Source organism: Bufo bufo, chromosome 4 (genome assembly GCF_905171765.1).
Source record: "Bufo bufo chromosome 4, aBufBuf1.1, whole genome shotgun sequence".
In the NCBI taxonomy this organism is placed as follows: Eukaryota; Metazoa; Chordata; class Amphibia; order Anura; family Bufonidae; genus Bufo; species Bufo bufo.
The window spans coordinates 84971071-84992271 of record NC_053392.1 but is presented as its reverse complement, the minus strand read 5'-3'; the positions used below and the strand labels follow the sequence as shown (position 1 = coordinate 84992271).

At 46.3% G+C, this 21201-nt stretch overlaps 1 protein-coding gene across 2 annotated transcripts in view; it reads right to left on the bottom strand.

The window, feature by feature from the left end:
• The window catches only part of NOL10 (nucleolar protein 10), an 89377-nt gene that overhangs the window by 13715 nt on the left and 54461 nt on the right, over positions 1 to 21201 (bottom strand). Inside the window, exons 17-19 of one of the 2 annotated variants that reach the window (XM_040427466.1) lie at positions 14721 to 14807; positions 13178 to 13351; positions 10714 to 10961 (exon numbers count right to left, since the gene is read on the bottom strand). In XM_040427466.1, coding sequence (XP_040283400.1) covers positions 10714 to 10961; positions 13178 to 13351; positions 14721 to 14807 — 509 coding nt within the window. The remainder of the gene's footprint in view (positions 1 to 10713; positions 10962 to 13177; positions 13352 to 14720; positions 14808 to 21201) is intronic. The other variant, XM_040427467.1, reaches the window with a different exon arrangement.

Below are 21201 nucleotides of genomic sequence, written 5' to 3'. Positions count from 1 at the left end.
CTGAGGCTAGGGAGGGTCTGATGGGGGTCTGATCTGAGGCTAGGGAGGGTCTGATGGGGGTGTGATCTGAGGCTAGGGAGGGTCTGATGGGGGCTGATCTGAAGCTATGGAGGGTCTGATGAGGGTCTAATCTGATACTGATGTAGGCTGGGGGATCTGATGGAGGTGGGGGGCAGATCTGTGGCTGAGAAAGGGACAAAAGGTAGGGACAGTTGCGAAGAAAGAGGCAGGGATAGTGTCCAGGAGACTGAAAGCTGGGTGAACCCCTCTCTGGACCCCTCTGGGATGAGCTTGGCTTTCATTAATACCAAAAAAAAAAACAACTAAATATATAACATTCTCAACTTAAGTATTAGACAGCTATGTGTGGTCAAAATGGCGCCTATACTATATGTAATATATATTGCAGGAGCCATTTTGTGCTGCAAAAATACAGCGCTCCAGATTTTTTTTAATTGAAGCACAGTTTCTGTAACTAACCCCTAAGTCACTTATATGTTTGACCAAATATAGCAGTCAAATTTTTAAGTTGAGAATTTTGTATGGCCCCCCGAACGATGTTATCAATATCCAAATGGCCCTCGGCGGCAAAAAGGTTCCCCACCCCTGTTTTATGGCAAAGCGAGGCCACATACAATACCATTTTATACCTTAGGGACCATGAAACCTTATAGGGGTTCTCTCATCTGAGATTTTTGCCCCTTTTTTAGAGACCGAGGTGATACCTGCACCTATCTGACTTTGATGGCATATCCTAGCGATTAATAGGTCCATGCATATTAATAAATGTGGCACATCCCTAGGAGGTCTGGGTGGTAGAAAACAAAATATACACCAGCAAGGAGCTTGCTTTTATGTGTAATGTGCCCCAGTTTTCTGGCACACACATTGTTAAATGTAAAGGTTCTACCCGCAGCCACCTCTGTCGGAAAAATGAAAAATTGCACGTTTTGGAGCCAAACTGATGTTTTGTCAAGAATTGTGACCTTTTTAAAACCAGAAAATTGATAGTAAACAAAAATAAATGCCCTCCTATGTTTTCACAGTATTAGGCCTCATGTACACGACCATTGTTTGGGTCCGCATCAATCGGGCCGCAAAAGATGCGGACAGCACTCAGTGGGCTCCGTCCCGTGGCCCTGCAAAAAATCTAATAAATAAAAAAATAGAACATGTCTTATTCTTGTCCGTTTTGCGGACACGAATAGGCATTTCTATAATGGGCAGCCCGTTCCGTTTTGCAAATTGCAGAACGCTCACAGACGGCATCCGTGTATTGCGGATCTGCAATTTGCATATCGCAAAACACAGCACGGTCGTGTGCATGTGGCCTTACATGATTACTGCTTCAAGTCCCCTAAGGGCCAAGAAAACACATGGCAAAATGAATTGGAATAAAGGGGATTAGGTTCCCATTAAAAATAAATGTAAAAAAAATGTACCCAAAAACGGTATCCTAGAAAAATAAAAAACAGTTATGTCACTTGGACCATGACGAAGGTGACAAAAAGGGGGTTGTTTCAAACGGGTGCACTTCACACCCATTTGTTCCCCTCTGTCTCTCCTGGAGAGCCAATCCTGTTTTTTTTTTTTTTTTTTGTTTTTTTTTTTTTGTTTTTGTTTTTTTTCCTTCTTCTTTTGGTAACCTCTAAAAGTATTAATTTTAGTCCCTTTGATTTTTTTGAAGCACCCAATTAACTTTAAAAGCAGCAGAAATGGCATTTAAACTGGTGGAGGTCAGGATGTTCTGGCACTTGAGACCGCAGCCGTCATACACAGATAATACAATCTGCAGGCCTCAGGCAATGTAAACTACTTCTAGACTCACCGCCCATATGAATAATGCCCCACAAGTGGTGGTTTTTACTGAATACATTTATTTTAGCCCTTTTTGAAAATACATACAGAAGTCTATGGAGAAAAAAAAATCCTCAGCATGATTATTATTAATTTTTTTATAAAACATCAGGGGCAGACTGGGAACTTAAAGTGGCCTCAATGTTGTAGGCGAGGCCAAAGGTGGGGCAACACAAGTTGGCAGGGTCAGTAATACCATAGTGCAGCACAGAATACCATCCCACAGAACCAAATACCGCAGTGCAGCACAATATACCTCCTCAGAAGTTGTCCCTCTGTGGTGGCCATCAATAGCTGCCATGTTCTGTCCTCCTCCTCCAATTGTCTCTAATATGGAAATGGAGCACAGGGGGCGTAGGATGTGAGATGTGGACCACAGCACCAAGCCACCCCTGCCTTCAGCATGCAGCCTGGACTTCCTCTAATAATGACCCCTATAGTTCCCCTAGTAGTATGTACCAGGCCATCGGCAGTAAGGAGGGCTAAGGTCACTCTATGGACATCGGACCATTGGGAAACTTCTCGGCAGGGTCTATGGGCAGTCTGACCCTGTAAAAACACCCACAAAAACACCCTAAAAAAGGACAAGTGTGCAGGCTGCATGTTACAGAGCAGGGGCGGGGGCTGATCACATTGCTATATATCCAGTGGGTGGTCCTGCATGTTGACTTCCCTGTATGACTGTGCATAGACACAGCTGTCAATCACTGAGGAGACCGCCCACTGGACTCCTAAGCATAAAAAGAGCTTAAACTGAATAAATTACAAGTTTTGCTGAATCTTTTCCTGCAAAACTATATATCAATCTGCTCAGCTCCCCCTGCTCTATAACATGCTGCCAACAGGTAAGACCACATGGACAATGCGACAAGTTACCTTTAAGGCTTTATGAGCACTGTAAATCTGAAAGCTCTCAATACAGCAGAAATAAAAAATCTCCTTATAGGCCATAGAGAAACCATCAGCTGACATCACCCAACAACTGCTAGAATAAAGGGGCATTCAACCCAACCAACCATCAGTGAACTATGCTGATCGGGGCTGTATTGGCACTTAATAGGGTTGTCTGGACTACAGATATTAAAGAGGTTATACAGGAATTCAGTGTTCATATCCGATCCTCGGGATAGGGCGTCACTATCAGATCGGTGGTGTCAGACACCCAGGACCTCTGCCGATCAGCTGAATGAAGAGGCCATGGTGCTCTGTGAGCGCCTAGGCCTCTTCCTAGGCCAGTGATATCACCGTACATCGGTCACGTGGCCTAAACGTAGCTCAGTCCCATTCAAGTCAATGATGCTGTGATGCGATACCAAGCACAGCCGCCATACAATGTACACTGCTGTGCTTAGTAAGCTGTGAAGAGGCTGTGGTGCTCACCACAGCTCCGGTAAACGACTGCCTCAAAAATCTGATCGACAGCAGTTCCCGGGGGTCAGACCCCCTCCGATCTCATATTGATGTCCTTTGCCAAGGATGGGACATCAATATGAAAATCTCGGATAACCCCTTTAATGACCTATCATCACGACAGTTCATAAATACCAGATAAGTGGGGGTCTAACTCCCGGCACCCCCACCAATCAGCTGATTTGGGTAGCTGCAGTGCAAGAAACGACACTATGTATGGAGCTGTGTACTCAGGGGCAGACTGGGAACTACACGTGGCCCTGGAAAAAAAAAAAAAAAAAAAAGTGGCCCCATGTTGTTGGCGGACACAAATTGACAGAAGGTGGGGCAAAAAACAAGATTTTTGTGAAACTCACCTGTAAAATCTCTTTCTCGCGGGGTTCATTGGGGGACACAGGACCGTGGGTATAGCTTGCTGCTGCCACTAGGAGGCGACACTAGGCTGAAAAGTGATAACTCCTCCCCTGCAGGCTATACCCCCTCTAGCCAGGAGAGAGCATATCAGTTTGTGCCCAAGCAATAGGAGTAGGAGAAAATAACCATACAGTAAACAACCAACAACTGACCAACGCCAGTCGGATCAAACCAGAACTGGGGCCATACTGGCTCCACAACCGCCAACAATCACAGCAAACAGAAATTACTGGGTGGGAGCTGTGTCCCCCAATGAACCCCGCGAGAAAGAGATTTTACAGGTGAGTTTCACAAAAATCTCGTTTTCTCGCTGATATCATTGGGGGACACAGGACCGTGGGACGTCCTAAAGCAGTCCACGGGGAGGGAAAAATCACATGCCCATGGAGAAAAAACGCCCTCGAGGATGCGTAACTCACTGCCGCCTGCAAGAATTTGCTGCCTGGAACAGTATCCGCCGGTGCCTAGGAAGGCACCTGGTAAGACTTGATGAACGTGTGCCCGGAAGACCAAGATACTGCCTTCCACACTGGAAGCTACCGCATAAAGGAGATGGATCCGAGAAGCGCCGACCGCTGGTCGGGTGGGCCAAGATTCAGCTGGGCGTTGCCTACCCGAGGGCAGACTGCCCGAGCAACTGTTGAACGGATCTATCTGGAAAACATACTTTGGAGGCCGTCAGCCTTGACAAGGACCCCAGGATAAGAATTGGTAGAATTCCGTAGGGCTGTAAGCGCTAGACAAGGACAAGCAAGCTCAGAGGCCAAATCACATGGCTGATGGAGAGCTCTGTCCGTGTACTACGAGGGAGAAAGAAGAGAAAACCATGTCTGTGAGGTGTGGAATGGCGACCACCTTCTGCGAAAAAAAGAGGATCCTGGACGGAACACTGCCCTATGTTCATACTTAAAGAAAGGCGTATCAACTCAGAGAAAAAATAAAAATAAAAAATAATAACGCCACCAAACAGCTGGCTCCTGACCGCAGCTGTGGAAGTAGAACTAAAAAGGCCAAGTCCGTAGGATTCACCTCTGGTCCAGAGAACGCCCCCTAGGGAGCGGAATATTGGTAGACCAACGCCCTTATAGCCATAGAGGCTGGTGGTGAGATTTCTAGTGAGAGAAGCTGCCTGAGAATCACTAAGAAAACAAACGCCTGAGCCAGGCGTGCCCCACTGCAGGCCAAAGTATCAATACCACACGGGAAAGGTAAAGTAAAGCCAATGTGAGCACAGCTAGTGATGGGAAGCCCCGTCCGTGACCATATTTCAACAAAGCGGCAACGCTGCCCGGAAAGGCAGATGAGTGGAACAAAGATGAGAGAAATACTCTTGCCGGGTGAAGTTCGACTACACTCCACCCGTCTTGGGAAGGCTCTCAGTCCACCCGCGGAATGAGCAGTGAAAGAACAACCACCATTGGCTTGAGGTGACGAAGATAACACTGACATCTGAAGAGAGGTAACACCAATGGCGTTACGGTATGACTACTAGAATACAGGTCCCGCTTAGAACGGCACTCTAGTGTTGACGAGTGCCGTAGGGACTGATCTACCCAGTAGAACGCACTCAAAAGGTAGGTGCTGATCAACCATCGCCACACCCGATCCGACGACAGAAGAAGGACAACAGTTAATAATAATAATAATAATGAAGAAAGACTGGCACTCACTGTAGTCTTCAACAAAAGATGATGTCTTTCTTGGTCACATACAATACTCTGACGCGTTTCGGCTCACATCAAGAGCCTTTCTCAAACATATGGATATGGATTAGATGTGGCGGGAGGACAACAGTTGTCAGAGCCACGGACCCTTATTGGTAGTAAACCAGAAAGAGGCCAGAGCTAAAGCCCATTCCCATGTGAGACTGGAGCTCTACAGCGTCTAGTGGTGATGCGATACTCCGCCTGAAGGGGAGGCCCTACAAGGGAAGCCCCAAGAGTAATGCTCACGCCGTACTCCAGCCGAGGAGTAGGCCACACCGTAGAGGTCACTGATTCTCGTGTTAGAGGAATCCGTTGCCCGACGAAAGAACTATGCAGTAGGAACCATAGCATGTGGTGGTGACTCAAACACCCCTCGTGCGGTAGGGGTTACCGCATGCTCCGCCAGCGTGGACATGAGGAGAAGGTCTGAGGACATCCAGTAGAAGTTCTGGTATCAAGCTGGCCCAGTTAGTAGAGCTAACCTTAAACCCTCCACCTGACAAGGGCGCTGAACAGGAGCAACTGCCGAATTAGTACCAGGGTAGAACCCCTACCTGAGGGGGGCTGTCTCGCTACAGCGATTAGGAGCATCTAGCCCTAGCGTGAAGACTACCCTGCGAAGGAAAAGCCGTTGTAGTAGCCACTGCAGATTGCCAGCATAACGCACTCACCTAGACAAGGATGAGTGGTGGACGAAGCATCCGGAGTCAGTGGAATATTCTGCTTGCTGGATCTTGATCACAGCACTCTGTGCAGTGAGACTGACCTGAACGGTGGAGGCTCATGGGAATGGGGAATCTCTAGGACACATAAGGCTGGATGACTACCCTGAGAGCACAAAGGCCGACATTTTTGTGTCTCCAATAAGTGCATGAAGAAAAGAGGAATACAATATGGGAGTATCCATAGTATCCAGTGGCAGTATCCATATGCCACTAGATGAGAATATCAGGTACCAGCGGTACCTACTGTTGCCACGGACCACCTGTGAAGGAAATCAAGGCCTCTAGAGTCGTGGCATAGCTGAAATACAGCATGCAAAGATGCATAGTGATTCCCCCGTTACTGGATCGTTTGTAAAGGGTAATTCCATAAGAAGTATGTGATGGCAAATGGGAGATGGAATAGTAACCAACGGAAGCGCAATCCCCCGGTTAGGGAAGGGGGTAGCGTGATAGTCAGAACCGCAATCTACAGAAGTGTAATTACCCACTGAATGGAGGGGGAAAAAATCTACGGCAAGCACTGCGCCCAGTGGCAGTGCAAACGCTTTACCTATGATCGGGAGTAACATATCCAGTAAGTACTGTAACCCGAGGTAGTGCAAATACCTCACCCATCGAAGGGGGTAACGCACCTAGCAGGAACTTGCATATGACGAGTTCTGTACTCTGTGGGAAGTGCCATCATCCCACCCCAGAAAGGGTGTAATGCGTACGTAAACACTGCGACAGCAGTGAGAATGCCATAATGCCACCTATACAAGAGGTTAATGTATGCTGACGATACTGAGCCCAGTGGAACTTCAATTCCGCCACTCACAGAACGAGGGCACCTATGGCTGGCATTGAGGCCAATGCTAGTGAGGTCAGTCCACCTCAGGAAGGAGGTAATACCCAAATTAAGCACTGTATCTAGTAGAAGCGTAAATAGTGCCTAAGGAAAGGGTTAATGCATATACCAGAACCGGTTAGCACGGACGTAATCTAGGAAAAATAACCCGGATTCATGACAGAGTCCGAATAACTGTCCTGCTTCGGCCCGCTCGTGCGCAGTTCCACCTCTCAGCCTCTAGCCCATGGCTGTTGCAGGCTGTGGCGGTGCTGATATAAGAACCAAAATACCCGGAGGTGGAATGGAACTAAAGGTTTCATATGTACTCCACTGGCTTTGTCCGAGAGAAGCACGATCAACCAAGCTGCCCGTAAGGTCAGATGAACTCCACTGGTTTGCACAGTTGGAGCATTAGCAACGGCCCCAATACTCCACTGTCCGGGATTGGGAACAGGCCCTGGGCATAGAGCTCGGTCTGTGAGGAGGGCAGGACCTGTATGGGCGCACTTTTGTATTTAAAAAAGAACAAAAAATTTTTATATTGGAGGTGAGGACCTAACCTTAAACTGACAAGGAGGAAGAAAAGCTGTATCCTGCAATATTAAGGCACATTGTGCCTGCAGATAGAGACCTAGGGTAAGGGTAATTCAAGTGGCAGGGTAGGAAGAGTTAATGTCCAAAGGCCAGAGCGGAGCCAGCTGGCTCCCGGGGGAAATTCGCGCCAGCATGTGGACCCGCCCCCCGTACCTGAGGTGAAGTTGCGGCCTAGAAGGCCGCAAACTCGGGAACTAAAGTTTCACATGGGACCCACCGGCAGCCGAACACAGCGGTACAATGAATGAGGCCATGGAAAACCACCCCATGGGCCGGGAGAAAAAGAACAGCGCGGCCGGGAAGAAACGGAAGGCCCGAATGAAGCCGGGGCCTAGATTTTTCTGCGCTCCGCCGTCGGGAATTAAGGTACCCCGATCGGCACTAGCAGGAGTCTAAGAACATACCTGCTAGAGGCGCGGTGCCTGGCCGACTGGGGAGCCCACCCGGTCGATCTGAGGAAAGGGGCATTGAGAGTGCAGCGGCGCCAGTTTCTAAATGTCCCCTGCCCGATATGTTAGATGGGAGGGGGGTGGGAGGAAAAATAATGCCGCCACCGCCGGTTCGGGATTAACCCCTTCATTCCCCGATTTCTGAGGGGATATGCGGTGACTGGTGGAGGACTCGCAGCCTCCATAAGAAAGGGCCATGGTGAGAGGGGGACAGAGAGGGACAGTATACTCACCTGTCTTCATCTGTGTTCTTCACCCTTAGTCTTGTACCAGCAGGGACACCCCACAACCGCTGGCACCATGCATCAGGGGTCCGGGCAGAGAAGGGCTGGAGAGGAGGTGTCCCTCTTGCTGGCGGGAAGCAGGGGAGCGAGGCTGCCCTGGTCCACTTTGTCTTCTTGGGGGAGGCAAGGTGGTGGAACAAGCAACACCGGCCAGCCTCCCAGGGAGACAGGGACGCAAGCGTGCCTGTGCCCCATCCATGAAATCTGTGAAAAATAACAAAATGAAGAAAATCAAAAAAGGCCACCCTGCTAAGCAGGGAGGTCTGCCTCCTACGACACTAAGCTAAAAACTGATATGCTCTCTCCAGGCTGGAGGGGGTATAGCCTGCAGGGGAGGAGTTATCACTTTTCAGCCTAGTGTCGCCTCCTAGTGGCAGCAGCAAGCTATACCCACGGTCCTGTGTCCCCCAATGATACCAGCGAGAAATACCGTCCGAGCAGAACCACATATACCACCACAAAAGCTGTCCCTCTGTGCAGGCCATCATTAGCTGCCATTTTCTGTCCTCCTCCTCCAGTTGTCTCTGATTAAGATATGGAGCAGGGGGCTTAGGAGGTGAGATGCGGATCACAGCAGTTGAATTCAGGAGGACATGTGCGGTCGCTGGCCGGATACATGAGTAACTGATTCTCATAGAGTTAATTACCACTGACAGCTCATTATGTATCTGGACAGCGGAAGAAAGGAGGGCTTGGGCAGCCCCCTTGGCATCAGCTCACCAGAAAATTTCCCTGCGTGGTCTATGGTCAGTCCGCCCTGTGTGTGCTCCTGCTCCAAATATTGTATAGTTTCTAGTGCTGCGGCTACATGTGGTGTGCAATATTATGTATGACATTAAAAATAGACTTTCCCCTCCATCATACATTTAGCAGCTCCGTGTAACTTGTCACCTTTCTTACCGATCTCAAGCTCAACTAGTGACATCAACGGGTCACATGACGCCAAGTTTACACGCTTTACCAAAGGCGGTATTGGTGAAATTCCATACAAGACCATACAACATGACGACACCCAGAGCACTAATCACCTCTGTGTCACATCTCGTGATCAGAAGCTGTAATATAATAAGGAGTGAAGAGAAGTCACGCGATTGCGTGGGCGCATAATCCCGGCTGATAAGATATTACCAACAGGAAGCCTTCAGATCCATAGCAAGGGCGAGGGTGGTGTAATACTAAGAGAACCTCTATCCACTCTGTATTCCTCCTCCCGTAGCTCAATATCAGCAGCTCCTGCTCTGTCTGACCTGCCCATGTATAACAAGGATGCCATTCAATATGGCTGGCTGCATCTTTTTCTGGTGTTCTTCAGAAGCTGGACCTGCAGCGATCAGATCATCTCAACTGTTTAAATTTTAAGAAGCTGTCACTGGGAGATAACCCCTTAGGTTATACATTTTAGATGACACTATAACTTGATTGTGTAGCTCCCTTTATCAGGGCAAGACACTTCTGGTGTTCCATCACAGTGGCCAAAAGTTAAGATGGTGATGAAGCTCAAGACAGAACCATCCCCTATCTAGACGCTCGGCCAGGCATGCATGTCTTCTCAGTACAGAGAGAGGAGTAAGCCACCAGGCACCTGTGGGACACCTCATACATATTATGATGGCTCAGTGGTTAGCACTGGTGCCTTGCAGCGCTGGGGTCCGAGGCACAAATCCGACTAAGGACAACATCTGCATGGAGTTTGTATGTTCTCCCCGTGCTTGTGTGGGTTTCCTCTGAGTACTACTGTTGCCTCCCACACTCCAAAAGACATACTTTGTAGACCGGTAATCTTATAGTCTAAGTGGATCATTGACCAAATCAAGCCAAACCTTTCAAGTGAAGTACAAATGACTAAACTGAAGAAAACAGAAATAATGCATGACTGACTAAATCAGGGACTCGTAACCTCCGGTCGCTGTGAAACTACAGTTCCCAGCCTATCCACCGGCTCGGCTGCTCTTGTAGTGAAGTGAATGGAGCGTTCTGGGAGTTGTAGTGACAGGACAGCTGGAGAATGGTGATCCCTGGATAGGTCCATAGTGGGAAAAGATTCTCTTTAAATGCAACCAACTGTAAAAGGGGAATGGTTGCGAAAAGGGGAACGGTTAAGAAAAGATGCACCAGAAATGCTGTTTCATGAGAAATACAAATATTTGTAACCAAGTCTTTTGGATAATTTGCTTCTAATTCTTGCTTAAAGAGGACCTGTTCAAAGTGGAGATGCGACCCCGTTACTTCTAATTATATTTAATACAAACTGCCAAGATCTGAGTTGATGCCACAAATCCATGTAAAGGAGCCTTTCATGTGACAGGTTGATGACAATTGTACTGTACGTCTGACCAAAAGTGATTAAAGCAGGAACATCAGAAGTGCTCTACCAAACATTGTTTATAGCATAGAGGAGGCTACACACCATGGAGGTCAGACCACTCAGGCACGTGTCAAACCTACCTCATCATCTTTTGCTTTTTGGCAGCATCCTGGAAACTTCGGAACTCCTCCCCAGCTTTTATCTCATAGAACTGAGGTTTGAGGGACGTCTGATGGTCCTCCTTCTCCCTTTCCTGCCTCTTGGACCTTTCCTCTTGGCGTAAGAGTTTGCGCTGTGTCCTGACCTCTTCGACCCATCCCTTTTCATCATCGGAAGACTCTGAGCTCTCTGCATCACTTGGTTTTCCTTCTGGCTCTTCCTCTTCCTCCTTTGGGACAAAATTAGAAGCAAGTGACAATCAGACAAGGCGATAAATGTCTATTTATAAAGCTCAGCAGTGTCATGCAGGACAGACGCTTTACAAAGATTTCCCCGAAAGACAAAGGAGGTGACACCTGTGTTTTTACTAAGACGTCTGAAGAGGGATCAAGATGTGTTTATACAAGTCATCTGTCACTGTGAAGGAAATTAACATGGACTCAATCAAAACAGGAAGCAAATAGATGAAAAATCTACATTTCCATGAGGAGATGTTAGAGCTATGGGGCCCTCCAGAAATAGTAGTTAGAGCTACTGTACGGGGCACTCCGAAGACAGGAGAACACTCTACACTGCTGTATTCAGTGGCCCCATAGATATGAATGGAGCAGAAGCATACACGCATGACTCTCCATTCTAGCAGGGGACAAGGGATGACCAGTCCATAATCGGTGGAGGCCCAAATGGTCCAAAATACACCACACTCTTGTCACCTAAAGGATACGATGAACTCCTTGAATTATGATAGAATATAGGCTTGATTAATATCAGGGAATCTCAAGAACTTTCATAGTACGCACCATGACCTGTCCATAAATGTAGCTTAAAAATTGGAAATAATTTTGTAATATATAGGCAATATCGCTTGAAGTTGCAGGCCTAAATCATGAGGCAGAGATACTGATGGCAACATGCCCCCCACGGCATTGTCATGAAGTTATCGGTATATCTCAAGATCAAATTACAAAAATGAACACTGTGCTATGATTGGTTGCTATGGGTTTTCTTTTAGACTGTTTCATAAATCTGCTTGTACAGATCCGAATCACGAGAACTTAACAAATTATTAAATCTCTCAATAGTGCATTCTCTAAGAGATCATACGTCTGCATAGGGGAAAATAAACCATCAAATTTGCGAGCTAGGACAGTCATGCTAAGAATAAATGGTCGCCGATTTTACCAAGAGGACGTGTGCCTCACCACTGGAGGCTTGAAGTAGCCTTGTGTTTCCCTTTGTGCTCACTGGTCGATAGATTACAATGTGAAAATACACCGCAATTATTCCTCCCGTGTGCTCCATACACATAGGTCCATTATTTTGATATTGTCAATTTGTAATTTATACTATTATTATATACTGGAGTATTTAGCATATTGATCATCCATATTTTGTACACAATATACATATAAGACTTTCTCAGAACTGCCACAGATTTCTCTCTGGTAAGATTATTTTTTTTAATGTTTTTATTACTGTAATAATAAAGAATTTTGTATTTTTGCACTTTGGGACTCTTTTGTTTTGTTTAGGTCTTACTTTTGTGTTCGTGCATTGAACAGGTTGTCCCTCAACAAACGCTTATCCCCTACCCACAGGATAGGAGAGTGTCTTATCTGGACTGTGGACCACAAGAACAGGGGTCCTGTGTTCCCCGTCTAAAGATATTAGAGAACCACACTCCGCTATCTACTTAAGTCCCATAGAGTTGAATGGAGCGGCACTGAGCATGTGCAACCACCACTGAATTCAAACAGGGGCACATGGAGCTCCCCGTTCTTGTGATTGGCAAGAGCCTCAGCAGTCAGACCCCTGTGGAGAGGAGATAATCGCTTGTTGTGGGACATCCTTTACATTTCCCTACAAATATATGACACATTTTCAACACAAAACATGCACTTAAAACTAGTGTTGAGCGAACTTCTGTTTTAAGTTTGGCGTCTAAAGTTCGGCTTCCGGTTAGCGGAGAATCCCGATATGGATTCCGAATTCCGTTGTGGTCCGTGGTAGCGGAAACAATAATCGGCCATTATTGATTCCGCTACCACGGACCACAACGGAATTCGGAATCCATATCGGGATTCTCCACTAACCGGAAGCCGAACTTTAGACGTCGAACTTAAAACAGAAGTTCGCTCAACACTACTTAAAACTTATTGGAATCCCGCTTAAGGGCTTATGCATGAATGGAGTGATCTCACACATGCCCGAATATCCGCTTTACAGGGTACAGTCAGTCTTTGTCCGATCGTGGGGCTACTGCAGTGTATTCACATCATCATGTGAGTACACTGCAATAGCCAAGCGATCAGATAGTAACTGACTGTATCATAACTTCCTATGATACAGTGGGTTCAGGTCAGGGGAGATGCAGGTTTCCCGGGCTAATCACGGTTGTGTGCATGAGCCCTAACAGCTCGCATCAGTGGTTTGCCATCACTGTACCTTTACCTTGGTCTGCAGCATCTCCATCGCCTTTAACTTCTTCTTTCTCTTCTCAACGACTTTAGACACCAATGGGTTGAGCAGCCTGAACTCCTCGCACCGTTCATCCACCTGGTAGTCCGGATTCTCAAACATGACTTTAAATCGGTCGTCAGAGAGAAGATTGGGCATTTTCTGTAGAAGAAAAAGTCAAACATTTTAAAGTTTAGCCTCTCAAATTGCATTAATTAAAATCAAAAAAAATATTTGCAGCACCTTGCCTGATCCCAGATAATAGGACGTGACTGAGGAACCCCACTTTATGCAGTCGCAAAAGAGCAACTCCCACCCTGGCGGACTCAGCTCAGACATGTAATAAGTTGGATAAGCACCAAGCAGAGGCGGACTGGCCATAGACCTTACAGGGAAATTTTCCAGTCGGCCGATGCCCAGGGAGCCGTCTGGGCCCTTCTCATGGCGAGCTAGTGGAAGTTTTTGGGGACGTATTTTGTGCTGGTGGTGGCAGTATTTGAACTGTGGTATTTGGCTCTGTTGGGTAGTATAATGTGCCACAATATGGTATTCCTGGCCCTGCCTTCCATCAATTCGGCCAGACTACAAAACGGGGCCACTTTCAGTATTTTTTCAGGGCCACTTTAAGGTCCCAGTCCGCCCCTGGCACCAAGTACATCAGATAACAGCTGATCCCTGTGGCTTCCAGGAGTTGGAATTGCAACTATCAGTGGATAAAACAACCCTTTTAATAATACTGCCGGTTCCAACTGGTGACCTTGCACACTGCCTAGGAGTTAAGCCATGATCCTATGTAGTGTTGAGCGAACTTCTGTTTTAAGTTCGGCGTCTAAAGTTCGGCTTCCGGTTAGCGGAGAATCCCGATATGGATTCCGAATTCCGTTGTGGTCCGTGGTAGCGGAAACAATAATTGGCCATTATTGATTCCGCTACCACGGACCACAACGGAATTCGGAATCCATATCGGGATTCTCTGCTAACCGGAAGCCGAACTTTAGACGCCGAACTTAAAACAGAAGTTCGCTCAACACTAATCCTATGGTATACCTTTGTTGCTGCACTGCATTCTGACAAAGATTTCCCAGCATCAGGCTGCTGCAAAGTATCTTATGTAAAGTCCACAAACTCCCACAATGCAAACACTGAACAAGGAGGAAGTGCTGCGAGAGTTCAGCATGAATTTTAGGAATGCAGTTACGGATGAAAAGGGTTTAAAACACCAGCCTTTACTAAGCAGTATTCGTATGCAGTGTTCAAATGATAACCCAGCAATATTCTAATACAGAGTGAAAACTTTTTGAGATGACCACCCAACAAAAAAAAAAATGCATTGAAAAGTGGTCTTCTGGGGGCGATCTTCTCAAACAAGATGGCTGGTATGCATAATATATGCATCTGGGGATGGCCTTCTCAAAGAGATTGTCTCTAACAACCAAAGCTCAAGCATTACCCGACTCTCGAGCTTCCACCTACAATGACCGGCTCCACCCTGCGGTTGAGTGTACTTAACCAGGAATGACTCATATCTTACCTTTTGCTTTTTCTTCTGTAAGGGACGCTCCCCATCTTCCTCTTCAAGCAGTTTGAGTGCAAGCTCCTTGTTCACCTTTGGTAGTTTCTACAGAGGAGACAGAAGGTTCATGCTGAATAATCTACTCAAGTATTTTAGATATAGCGAGTGGCTGAGGAAACATCAAGGTAATGAAAAGATGCTTCGGGAACCAGTCACTGAATCATAAATGCACCACGTACTCATAATGCAACATTTCAGACTTTTGCTTGAGAAAACTAAACATGAGCCTAGTGAGAAAACTAAACATGAGCCTAGTGAGAAAACTAAACATGAGCCTAGTGAGAAAACTAAACATGAGCCTAGGAGCTCACCGTTTAGGAAACTTTTCTGCACAAAGTCATGTTAAGTCTATTTTCTCCCAAATCTCAGAATTCACATGAATACAGAGCCATATATGAGCTGTTCTCTCTCCTCGATTTAGGAATTGATGTGGGGTCTCAGCACTCAGGCCTCCACCGATCAAAACCTTTGATATGTCTCCATATGACATATCAAAACTTATGAAAACTCAGTGACCCCATCGTTGATGGAACCACAAATGAATTCCACACACCCTTGGGATTAAAGCTGTAGACCGCTTCTTATAAACTCACGGGTGTCTGTACCGTGCCCACAGCCTTTTTGTTCTCCGCCTTTTGGAATTTACTTTGAGCAAAAATGTCTTATTGTTTAATAATAAACTTTACCACCAGCTCAGGGGCACCGCAATGGGGAGTCTGTGTGCCCCATTGTATGCAAATCTGTTCCTGGGCTGGTGGGAGAAGACAATAGTCCTTGCGGAAGAGCGGATGAATGTCACTGATCCTATAGGGCTGTGGGCACAGTACATAGATGACATCTTCATCATCTGGAATGGTAACAGAATGAGCTTTGAATCCTTTGTAAAGGACCTGAATGACTCGTATTGGCCTACATTTTACATGAGAATCGGACGAGGGGTCCCTACCTTTCCTAGATGTACTGATAACCAGGAATGGGAGGGGTGAGTTGGACACCTCGGTCTACAGGAAACCCAGTTCCACCAATTCCCTTCTGAGGTGAGCGAGTGGACATCCACTCCCACTCAGAAGAGGAATCCCCAAAGGATATCCCCTTAGGAGGAACTGCTCTACTAAACAGGAAGAGGAGAGATCCACTCTCCTAACCCCTAGATCAGCGGGGAATCAAGATGTAAAGTTGATTTGTCTTATCACTACATATGATAAGGCGGTGGGCACAGATACGGGAGGTTGTGAACCAACATTGGGAAATGCTTACTATGGACCCTGATTTGAAAGAGGTTATAGGTGATCATCCACACATTACTTACCGTCGTGGTAGGAGCCTACAAGACAGATTGGTACACAGTGAATTTGCACCACTAGCTCCTTCGGGCAGCTTGTGTATGTCTTTCTGGTGCAGTACATTACAGGCGTGTACTAAGGGTTGTTGTAGGTGCAGTGGTTGCATAGCATGTAAACATATTCAGACTGGTAAGAGTTTTAAAAGTAACATCACTGGGAGAGAATATGTCATTCGTCACCAATTGTAAAACATGAGGGGTTATTTACCGTCTCATATGCGAATGCGGCAAAGAATATATTGGCATTCGCAAATTTCGGGCGAACATCTCAATGATATTGCCAATATGAAGGACACACCTGTAGCTAAACATTAGGGATGTCCCGATACCGATACCAGTATCGGTATCGGTACCGATACCGGGCATTTGCACGAGTACATGTACTCGTGCAAATGTCCCCGATACCACTGCCGATACCTGTGCGCCGCTTCTATGTGTCCGTCCGCGGCCCCTGCCCCTCGCACAGCTAACAGCTTCACAGGCAGCAGCAGGCAGTGTAATTGGAGCCTAGAGTGGAAGCTAGGCCCGCCCCTCCCCGCCCTCCAACCAATCAGAGGCAGCCAGCACTGACTCACAGCACAGGGAGCATAGTGCAGGGACTCAGAGAATCATCTGAGAGTTTATTAGTTAAAAGAATCCAATGAGTCACAGACCGTGTCACCGAGTCCCTGCCAGACTTCCTGCTCTGCGGCTCCCTGTAAGTCCGTCCGGGGGGAAGGGGGGGCATTATTAGCATAGCATGTAGTGGAGCTGTGTGTGTACAGGGTGCATGTAGCAGAGCAGGAAGTCTGGGGTGACACAGTCTCTGACTCATTCGATTCTTTTTAACTAATAAACTCTCAGACGATTCTCTGAGTCCCTGCAATAACTATAATTACATCACAGTCTGCTCCACTGCATTCACTGCAGCAGAGCTGTGTTTGCCAGGAGCGAGTCCCTCTAAAGGTGATAGTGTCTGTCTTCTATGGCCCTGGTCCTTCCCTTCCTGCCTGCAAGCTGCACATTGATCTCTAAAAGCAGGCATTAGGGCAAGAAGAAATATACATTACTGTATGATGGCCACAAGACTATTATACTGAGGAGGGGGGCTTCAAAAATTGTTGTCCTGACTCCTTACAGTAGCGTTTCCTTGTGGCCGTCCCCATACAGTATAATGTCTCCTTGTGGCCGCCCCCATACAGTATACAGTATAACGTCTCCTTGTGGCCGCCCCCATACAGTGTAATGTCTCCTTGTGGCTGCCCCATACAGTATAATGTCTCCTTGTGGCCGTCCCCATACAGTATAATGTCTCCTTGTGGCCGCCCCATACAGTATAACGTCTCCTTGTGGCTGCCCCCATACAGTATAACGTCTCCTTGTGGCTGCCCCCATACAGTGTAACGTCTCCTTGTGGCTGCCCCCATACAGTATAACGTCTCCTTGTGGCTGCCCCCATACAGTATAATGTCTCCTTGTGGCCGCCCCATACAGTGTAACGTCTCCTTGTGGCTGCCCCCATACAGTATAACGTCTCCTTGTGGCTGCCCCATACAGTATAACGTCTCCTTGTGGCTGCCCCATACAGTATAACGTCTCCTTGTGGCTGCCCCCATACAGTATAATGTCTCCTTGTGGCCGCCCCATACAGTGTAACGTCTCCTTGTGGCTGCCCCATACAGTATAACGTCTCCTTGTGGCTGCCCCCATACAGTATAACGTCTCCTTGTGGCTGCCCCCATACAGTATAATGTCTCCTTGTGGCCGCCCCATACAGTGTAACGTCTCCTTGTGGCTGCCCCCATACAGTATAACGTCTCCTTGTGGCTGACCCCATACAGTATAATGTCTCCTTGTGGCTGCCCCCATACAGTATAATGTCTCCTTGGAATGTTATAGTTCTGTTTTTGGGCCTTTTGGTTGGTCAGTGGTCAGAAAATACATGTGTGTGTATTTTATTGTTAAAATTAGTATCGGTAATTGGTATCGGTGAGTACTTAATAAAAGTATCGGTACTCGTACTCAGTCTTAAAAAAATGGTATCGGGACATCCCTACTAAACATGTTAACTGCCTTCATAATGGCAGGGCCCATGTGTCCTTTATGGGCATCGATAAAGTTACTCCACATAGAAAGGTTGGTAATTGCGACAGATATTCTTCAGAGAGGCCCGTTGGATCTACTATCTTAAATCTACAGCACCACTCGGACTTAATGAGCAGCTCAGCTTTAGTGGTTTAGTTAAATGGTATTCCTAGGGTCTAACCCTCAATGTTGAATATCAGATTGCGAGGAGTGATATTCTCCTTATTCTGTCCAATCTCACCCCTTTTATATTTATAATTCATTCCCCTGCATGTTTTACAATCTCTCCCTGCCTTTTTAGTCTTTTTGTTTGTGCTTATTTTTGCTGAGTTGCCTTATAAGATTTGTCTCCTCAGCCCAATGAGTAATCAAATGTGGTTTGTGCACTGCTTAACAAGCTCCTTTGTTCTTTTCTCTCTTTTGTGGAATACTACCAGGCATTTTTCACTTCTGCCCACTCGCAGCAATCGGGGCGCCACTGGGCTTATCTGGGCGTCCCAGTTGCCAGGCATCAGGCCTTCCTTCCCAATTGTTGAGGTTCCACCCCACGTGACCAGCGCTGCATTCCACGGATGCTGCACTCTCCAGCGCTGCGTACTTTGTGACGCGGCGCGTAGGTCACATGTTCCCTGTAAATGATCGTATGGGCGGTCCACGTGACTAGGCGCAGGACGCGGCCTTTTAAATTGCTACACCAGACGCCAGATCCGGCATATAGACAAACAGCTTTTGCCCACTGGCGGGCAAGAATGTAATTGCTAGACGGTAGCCCTTACCTACTGTAGGGCATAATTGTTTAGGGGATTATCATCATTTTTTCCTCCTTCTTTGGTCTACTGAGCCCAAGGGAGGTTTGCGGGTTATTTTTTCCCTCCCCTCTCAGTTTATTTATGCATACTTTTGACTCACTAACTTTGCCAGCTTTATACCATTTGTAATACATTTTTGAAGGATACCCTATTTTGTTTGTTTCCACTGACGAGTTATTTAACGAAATGTGGCACGACGGGAACCATTTTATAGGGTCTACTAGGGATATTGCCCGGGTATAGGGTTAGGTATCCAGACAGGGTTGCCCCTTTCGGGGCGAGTATTATGTATAGATAGGCAGGGCATTCTTCGTTCCCTCCCTTTAATTAGGGTCTTCCAGGGTTAGTTGTTCCTGCTATCCTATCTATACAAGAGGTTAAGAGCCACCTGGTTGTAGGTCTGCATCGCATCCATTGAAGCATACTAAGGCGCTGTAAGAACTTCGTGAAACTCCCCAATAACCATTAAAAACGTGTGTCCGTTTTGCATCTATTGAAGCACATCAAGGCGTTTCAAGATTGGCGAGATCATTCCATTTTTTTTCTCTACTGTGTTTAACGGGCCTTGACATGCCCCATGGTTTTGCTACAATTTATGGGGCTGTATAGTATGCCATTTGAATTGAATTTTGTGTTTGTATGTCTTTCTGGTGCAGTACATCTTTGTATGTCTTTCTGGTGCAGTACATCTATGTATGTCTTTCTGGTGCAGTACATCTATGTATGTCTTTCTGGTGCAGTACATCTATGTATGTCTTTCTGGTGCAGTACATCTATGTATGTCTTTCTGGTGCAGTACATCTATGTATGTCTTTCTGGTGCAGTACATCTATGTATGTCTTTCTGGTGCAGTACATCTATGTATGTCTTTCTGGTGCAGTACATCTATGTATGTCTTTCTGGTGCAGTACATCTATGTATGTCTTTCTGGTGCAGTACATCTATGTATGTCTTTCTGGTGCAGTACATCTATGTATGTCTTTCTGGTGCAGTACATCTATGTATGTCTTTCTGGTGCAGTACATCTATGTATGTCTTTCTGGTGCAGTACATCTATGTATGTCTTTCTGGTGCAGTACATCTATGTATGTCTTTCTGGTGCAGTACATCTATGTATGTCTTTCTGGTGCAGTACATCTATGTATGTCTTTCTGGTGCAGTACATCTATGTATGTCTTTCTGGTGCAGTACATCTATGTATGTCTTTCTGGTGCAGTACATCTATGTATGTCTTTCTGGTGCAGTACATCTATGTATGTCTTTCTGGTGCAGTACATCTATGTATGTCTTTCTGGTGCAGTACATCTATGTATGTCTTTCTGGTGCAGTACATCTATGTATGTCTTTCTGGTGCAGTACATCTATGTATGTCTTTCTGGTGCAGTACATCTATGTATGTCTTTCTGGTGCAGTACATCTATGTATGTCTTTCTGGTGCAGTACATCTATGTATGTCTTTCTGGTGCAGTACATCTATGTATGTCTTTCTGGTGCAGTACATCTATGTATGTCTTTCTGGTGCAGTACATCTATGTATGTCTTTCTGGTGCAGTACATCTATGTATGTCTTTCTGGTGCAGTACATCTATGTATGTCTTTCTGGTGCAGTACATCTATGTATGTCTTTCTGGTGCAGTACATCTATGTATGTCTTTCTGGTGCAGTACATCTATGTATGTCTTTCTGGTGCAGTACATCTATGTATGTCTTTCTGGTGCAGTACATCTATGTATGTCTTTCTGGTGCAGTACATCTATTACAAGTAAAAGTTACGTTTTATCTCCCTTTGCCCCCTCGATGGTTTATGTTAGTGCTAATTGATTTTGGGATTTCTATGAGAAGTTATACACACTTTGCTATCAGTGTTTACACAAATGAATTAGAAACTCAACCTTAAAGAGGTTGGCCACTTTCTCACTACTAATGACAAACGTGTATGTAAGATGATTATGCGGCACTTACTAATATAGCCTTTGTTGAAAGGTTGTGCCCCTTTTTATATTTTCCTTGTTTGCCAAGTCTTTTGTGCTGTCCACACAGAGGTCCTGTGACCAGACATCACTCATCCTCCTCCATTCTAACACGCTGCACCTGCACAGAACTCCCAACAGTGCAATGTATTTAAATGGAGGAGAAGTCACATGATCCTCCATCAGCGGCCATCTTATGGACAGGACCTCTGTGTGGACAGCACAAAAGACTTCGTAAACAAAGGGGACATACC